Source organism: Salvelinus fontinalis, chromosome 1, assembly GCF_029448725.1.
Source record: "Salvelinus fontinalis isolate EN_2023a chromosome 1, ASM2944872v1, whole genome shotgun sequence".
Classification (NCBI taxonomy): domain Eukaryota; kingdom Metazoa; phylum Chordata; class Actinopteri; order Salmoniformes; family Salmonidae; genus Salvelinus; species Salvelinus fontinalis.
Window position 1 is genome coordinate 6,365,385 of NC_074665.1, and position 6,733 is coordinate 6,372,117.

At 42.5% G+C, this 6,733-nt stretch overlaps 1 protein-coding gene across 3 annotated transcripts in view; it reads left to right on the forward strand.

The window, feature by feature from the left end:
• Positions 1-6,733, forward strand: part of LOC129867891 (zinc finger MIZ domain-containing protein 1-like) — a 470,202-nt gene that overhangs the window by 396,900 nt on the left and 66,569 nt on the right. Inside the window, exon 6 of one of the 3 annotated variants that reach the window (XM_055941400.1) lies at positions 2,241-2,276. The exons of the other annotated variants lie outside the window; for them this stretch is intronic. Coding sequence (XP_055797375.1) covers positions 2,241-2,276 — 36 coding nt within the window. The remainder of the gene's footprint in view (positions 1-2,240; positions 2,277-6,733) is intronic. 3 annotated transcript variants of the gene reach the window in all.

Consider the following 6,733-nt stretch of genomic DNA (forward strand, 5'->3'; position numbering starts at 1 on the left):
CTCATTTGCTTTGGCAATGTTAACACATGTTTCCCATGCCAATAAAGCCCCTTGAATTGAATTGAATTGAGAGAGAGAGAGAGACAGAGAGAGAGAGAGAGAGAGAGAGAGAGAGAGAGAGAGAGAGAGAGAGAGAGAGAGAGAGAGAGAGAGAGAGAGAGAGAGAGAGAGAGAGAGAGAGAGAGAGAGAGAGAGAGAGAGAGAGAGAGAGAGAGAGAGAGAGAGAGAGAGAGAGAGAGAGAGAGAGAGAGAGAGAGAGAGAGAGAGAGGGTGAATGGTTAAGGGTTGGAACACAGGTATTAAGGAGGGAAAGACAGACATCAAATAATTGGACCTTTATATTTTAATCTGAACCTGGCGATGACTAAATGATCAGCCACTTCTTCACTTTCTACAAGTCCATGTTTGACATTTCAGTCTTTGGTAGACATGTTAAAATGTTCTCTCGTATGGTGACAGTTAACCTGTTGATGGTGTTGATAGGGTTAATAGGATGCTAGTTGATTTCACTCAAGCAATTCTGACTTAATGTGCGAGTCAACTGCAGTACACCAGCGGATCACACCGTGTACCCAAACCTCAGCTGCACCGTTCAATCTCTCACAATGGGATTAACATGGAGATTGGGATTGAGAAATGTCCAATGATTGAAATCATGTCTGTCTAGTAGTGTCTATCTACTACAAATTCAAGTCTATTCTGTTGGTTCTAATAAGTCTATTCTGTTGGTTCTACTAAGTCTATTCTGTTGGTTCTACTAAGTCTATTCTGTTGGTTCTACTAAGTCTATTCTGTTTGTTCTACTAAATCTATTCTGTTGGTTCTACTAAGTCTATTCTGTTGGTTCTACTAAGTCTATTCTGTTGGTTCTAATAAATCTATTCTGTTTGTTCTACTAAATCTATTCTGTTGGTTCTACTAAGTATATTTTGTTGGTTCTAATAAGTCTATTCTGTTTGTTCTACTAAATCTATTCTGTTGGTTCTACTAAGTCTATTATGTTGGTTCTACTAAGTCTATTCTGTTGGTTCTACTAAATATATTCTGTTGGTTCTACTAAGTATATTCTGTTGGTTCTACTAAGTATATTCTGTTGGTTCTACTAAGTCTATTCTGTTGGTTCTACTAAGTATATTCTGTTGGTTCTACTAAGTCTATTCTGTTGGTTCTACTAAATCTATTATGTTGGTTCTACTAAATCTTATGTTGGTTCTACTAAGTATATTCTGTTGGTTCTACTAAGTATATTCTGTTGGTTCTACTAAGTATATTCTGTTGGTTCTACTAAATATATTCTGTTGGTTCTACTAAATCTATTCTGGTGGTTCTACTAAGTCTATTCTGTTGGTTCTACTAAATCTATTCTGTTAGTTCTACTAAATCTATTCTGTTGGTTCTACTAAGTCTATTCTGTTGGTTCTACTAAGTCTATTCTGTTGGTTCTACTAAGTCTATTCTGTTGGTTCTACTAAGTCTATTATGTTGGTTCTACTAAATATATTCTGTTGGTTCTACTAAATCTATTCTGTTGGTTCTACTAAGTATATTCTGTTGGTTCTACTAAGTCTATTCTGTTGGTTCTACTAAGTCTATTCTGTTGGTTCTACTAAATATATTCTGTTGGTTCTACTAAGTATATTCTGTTGGTTCTACTAAGTCTATTCTGTTGGTTCTACTAAATATATTCTGTTGGTTCTACTAAGTCTATTCTGTTGGTTCTACTAAGTCTATTCTGTTGGTTCTACTAAGTCTATTCTGTTGGTTCTACTAAGTCTATTTTGTTGGTTCTACTAAGTCTATTCTGTTGGTTCTACTAAATATATTCTGTTGGTTCTACTAAGTCTATTCTGTTGGTTCTACTAAGTCTATTCTGTTGGTTCTACTAAGTCTATTCTGTTGGTTCTACTAAGTCTATTCTGTTGGTTCTACTAAGTATATTCTGCTGGTTCTACTAAGTATATTCTGTTGGTTCTACTAAATATTTTATGTTGGTTCTACTAAGTCTATTCTGTTGGTTCTACTAAATCTATTATGTTGGTTCTACTAAGTCTATTCTGTTGGTTCTACTAAGTCTATTCTGTTGGTTCTACTAAATCTGTTCTGTTGGTTCTACTAAGTCTGTTCTGTTGGTTCTACTAAGTACTTCATCCATTCTGATTGTTATTCCACCTATCAGAAATGCTGTCATTCGTTATGCATCGCTAGTGAAATGCTGAACCCTATATATTTAAACCCTACAGAAACCAACTCGTGTAGAAGATGTCTGACAGACTCAGGTAACCGGTTCTGTGTCACAGTGCTGTGCTGTTCAATACGGCAAACGTCATCGGCTGAATCAATCATCCTCATCACAGTGTGTGTCTCAAATGGCCCCCTATTCCCTATGTAGTGCACTGCTTTTGACCAGAGCCCTTGGGTGCCATTTGGGAGTATTTTCTGTCAGTGTTGGTGGACATGTCTAATAGGACCAGACGTACATTAAATGGTGTGTGCATCCAATGTGGCTTTATGATTGGGCGCTTTGAGGAAGGTTCCCGAAGGCTTTCGTTGGCTGCTAAACTGTTCTGTCTGTGATAGCATGGTTGTTGTTTACACGTTATTGGATCATTTTGCTTTTGTCATAACATAACTACGCCGGCGATGTTGAGTCAGGTTTATTTCCTTGTACTTTTCCGTAGGTACAGTTGAAGTCGGAAGTTTACATAGGTTGAAATCATTCAAACTCGTTTTTCAACCACTCCACAAATTTCTTGTTAACAAACTATAGTTTTGGCAAGTCGGTTAGGACATCTACTTTGTGCATGACACAAGTCATTTTTCCAACAATTGTTTACAGATTATTTCACTTATAATTCACTGTATCACAATTCCAGTTGGTCAGAAGTTTACATACACTAAGTTGACTCTGTCTTAAAACAGCTTGGAAAATTCCATAAAATTATGTCATGGCTTTAGAAGCTTCTGATGGGCTAATTGACATCATTTGAGTCAATTGGAGGTGTACCTGTGGATGTATTTCAAGGCCTACCTTCAAAGTCAGTGCTTCTTTGCTTGAAATCATGGGAAAATCAAAAGAAATCAGCCAAGACCTCAGGAAAAAAATGGTGGACCTCCACAAGTCTGGTTCATCCTTGGGAGCAATTTCTAAACGCCTGAAGGTACCTCGTTTATCTGTACGCAAGTATAAACACCATGGGACCATGCAGCCGTCATACCGCTCAGGAAGGAGACACATTCTGTCTCCTAGATATTTTTATTTATTTTATTTTACCTTTATTTAACTAGGCAAGTCAGTTAAGAACAAATTCTTATTTTCAATGACGGCCTAGGAACAGTGGGTTAACTGCCTGTTCAGGGGCAGAACGACAGATTTGTACCTTGTCAGCTCGGGGATTTGAACTTGCAACCTTTCGGTTACTAGTCCAACGCTCTAACCACTAGGCTACCCTGCCACCCCAATGAACGTACCTTGGTGCCTTGGTGCAAAAAGTGCAAATCAATCCCAGAACAACAGCAAAGGACCTTGTGAAGATGCTGGAGGAAACCGGTACAAAAGTATCTATATCTACTATAAATCAAGTCCTATATCGACATAACCTGAAAGGCCGCTCAGCAAGGGAGAAGCCACTGCTCCAAAACCGCCATAAAGAATCCAGACTACGGTTTGCAACTGCACATAGAGACAAAGATCGTACTTTTTGGAGAAATGTCCTCTGGTCTGATGAAACAAATATAGAACTGTTTGGCCATAATGACCATTGTTATGTTTGGAGGATAAAGGGGGACGCTTGCAAGCCGAAGAACACCATCCCAACCTTGAAGCACGGGGGTGGCAGCATCATGTTGTGGGGGTGCATTGCTGCAGGAGGGACTGGTGCACTTCACAAAATAGATGGCATCATAGGGAGGAAAATTATGTGGATATATTGAAGCAACATCTCAAGACATCAGTCAGGAAGTTAAAGCTTGGTCGCAAATGGGTCTTCCAATTGGACAATGACCCCAAGCATACTTCCAAAGTTGTGGCAAAATGGCTTAAGGACAACAAAGTCAAGGTATTGGAGTGGCCATCACAAAGCCCTGACCTCAATCCTATAGAAAATGTGTGGGCAGAACTGAAAAAGCGTGTGCGAGCAAGGAGGCCTAAAAACCTGACTCAGTTACACCAGCTCTGTCAGGAGGAATGGGTCACAATTCACACAACTTATTGTGGGAAGTTTGTGGAAGGCTACCCGAAACATTTGACCCAAGTTAAACAATTTAAAGGCAATGCTTCCAAATACTAATTGAGTGTATGGAAACTTCTGACCCACTGGGAATGTGATGAAATAAATAAAAGCTGAAATAAATCATTATCTCTACTATTATTTTGACATTTCACATTCTTAAAATAAAGTGTTGATCCTAACTGACCTGGACAGGGAGTTTTTACTAGGATTAAATGTCAGGAATTGTGAAAAACTGAGTTTAAATGTATTTGGCCAAGGTGTATGTAAACTTCCGACTTCAACTGTATCTACCTATTGTTTTTAAATAGATGAATGCTATGCAATATTTGTTGAAATTGTTTAATGTCTGAGGTATACTGTACATCAAGCTGTATCACTACAGAAACAGGAGATAGACTAGTGTCCTGTCCAGGGGTGTCCTGTACATCAAGCTGTATCACTACAGAAACAGGAGATAGACTAGTGTCTTGTCCAGGGGTGTCCTGTATATCAAGCTGTATCACTACAGAAACAGGAGATCGACTAGTGTCCTGTCCAGGGGGTGTCCTGTACATCAAGCTGTCTCACTACAGAAAAAGGAGATAGACTAGTGTCCTGTCCAGGGGGTGTCCTGTACATCAAGCTGCCTCACTACAGAAACAGGAGATAGACTAGTGTCCTGTCCAGGGAGTGTCCTGGTACATCAAGCTGTATCACTACAGAAACAGGAGATAGACTAGTGTCCTGTCCAGGGGGTGTCCTGTATATCAAGCTGACCTGCGGGCTGTTGTGTCTTGGAGAAGGTGTCCTACTACTAGGTTAGAGGGCCAGCAGCTTAATAGATCGTCTGATTACCTATCTGGGATTAGGTAATCAGGTCGTCTCTGGTTGTGTCCTGTGGTCATCTCTGGTTGTCATGTTGTCATCTCTGGTTGTGTCATGTGGTCATCTCTGGTTGTGTCATGTGGTCATCTCTGGTTGTGTCCTGTGGTCGTCTCTGGTTGTGTCCTGTGGTCGTCTCTGGTTGTGTCCTGTGGTCGTCTCTGGTTGTGTCCTGTGGTCATCTCTGGTTGTGTCCTGTGGTCATCTCTGGTTGTGTCCTGTGGTCATCTCTTGTTGTCATGTGGTCGTCTCTGGTTGTGTCCTGTGGTCATCTCTGGTTGTGTCATGTTGTCATCTCTGGTTGTGTCCTGTGGTCATCTCTGGTTGTAACATGTGGTCGTCTCTGGTTGCGTCCTGTGGTCATCTCTGGTTGTGTCCTGTGGTCGTCTCTGAGCCACTCCACCTGTCTCACTGACAAGCCATGAATGAATGAGTGTACCGAAGCTTCTCAAAGGTTGAATAGCAGGATTGAGAAAGAACACTGTGTAATTATTAGTCAGTGGTTGGTGAATCACTCGACAGGTAGAGTATTGTTCTGGCTCACTAATTCACCCTCTTACTCACTCTCTAGTAGGTGTTTTCAGTCCTAGGGTTTTTGTTCAGGGGCAGAACGACATATTTTTTTTTACCTTGTCAGCTTGGGGATTCGATCCAGCAACCTTTCGGTTACTGGTCCAACACTCTAACCACAAGGCTACCTGCCGTCCCTACGCTCTAACCACTAGGCTACCTGCCGCCCCAACGCTCTTACCACTAGGCCACCTGCCGCCCCTACACTCTAACCACTAGGCTACCTGCTGTCCCTACACTCTAACCACTAGACTACCTGCCACCTCTACACTCTAACCACTAGGCTACCTACCGTCCCTACACTCTAACCACTAGGCTACCTGCCGTCCCTACACTCTAACCACTAGGCTACCTGCCATCCCCACGCTCTAACCACTAGGCTACCTGCCGTCCCTACGCTCTAACCACTAGGCTACCTGCCATCCCTACGCTCTAACCACTAGGCTACCTGCCGTCCCTACACTCTAACCACTAGACTACCTGCCGTCCCTACGCTCTAACCACTAGGCTACCTACCGTCCCTACACTCTAACCACTAAGCTACCTACCGTCCCTACACTCTAACCGCTAGGCTACCTGCCGTCCCTACACTCTAACCACTAGACTACCTGCCGTCCCTACGCTCTAACCACTAGGCTACCTGCCGTCCCTACACTCTAACCACGAGGCTACCTGCCGTCCCTACACTCTAACCACTAGGCTACCTGCCGTCCCTACACTCTAACCACTAGGCTACCTGCCGTCCCTACACTCTAACCACTAGGCTACGCTCTAACCACTAGGCTACCTGCCGTCCCTACGCTCTAACCACTAGGCTACCTGCCGTCCCTACACTCTAACCACTAGGCTACGCTCTAACCACTAGCCTACCTGCCGCCCCTACGCTCTAACCACTAGGCTACCTGCCGTCCCTACACTCTAACCACTAGGCTACGCTCTAACCACTAGCCTACCTGCCGCCCCTACGCTCTAACCACTAGGCTACCCTGCCGTCCCAAGTGGGGTGTCGTGATCAGTCATGGGAAATAAAACTGCTCGAAAAGGAATTGTTTCCCTATTTTAAATAAGACAGA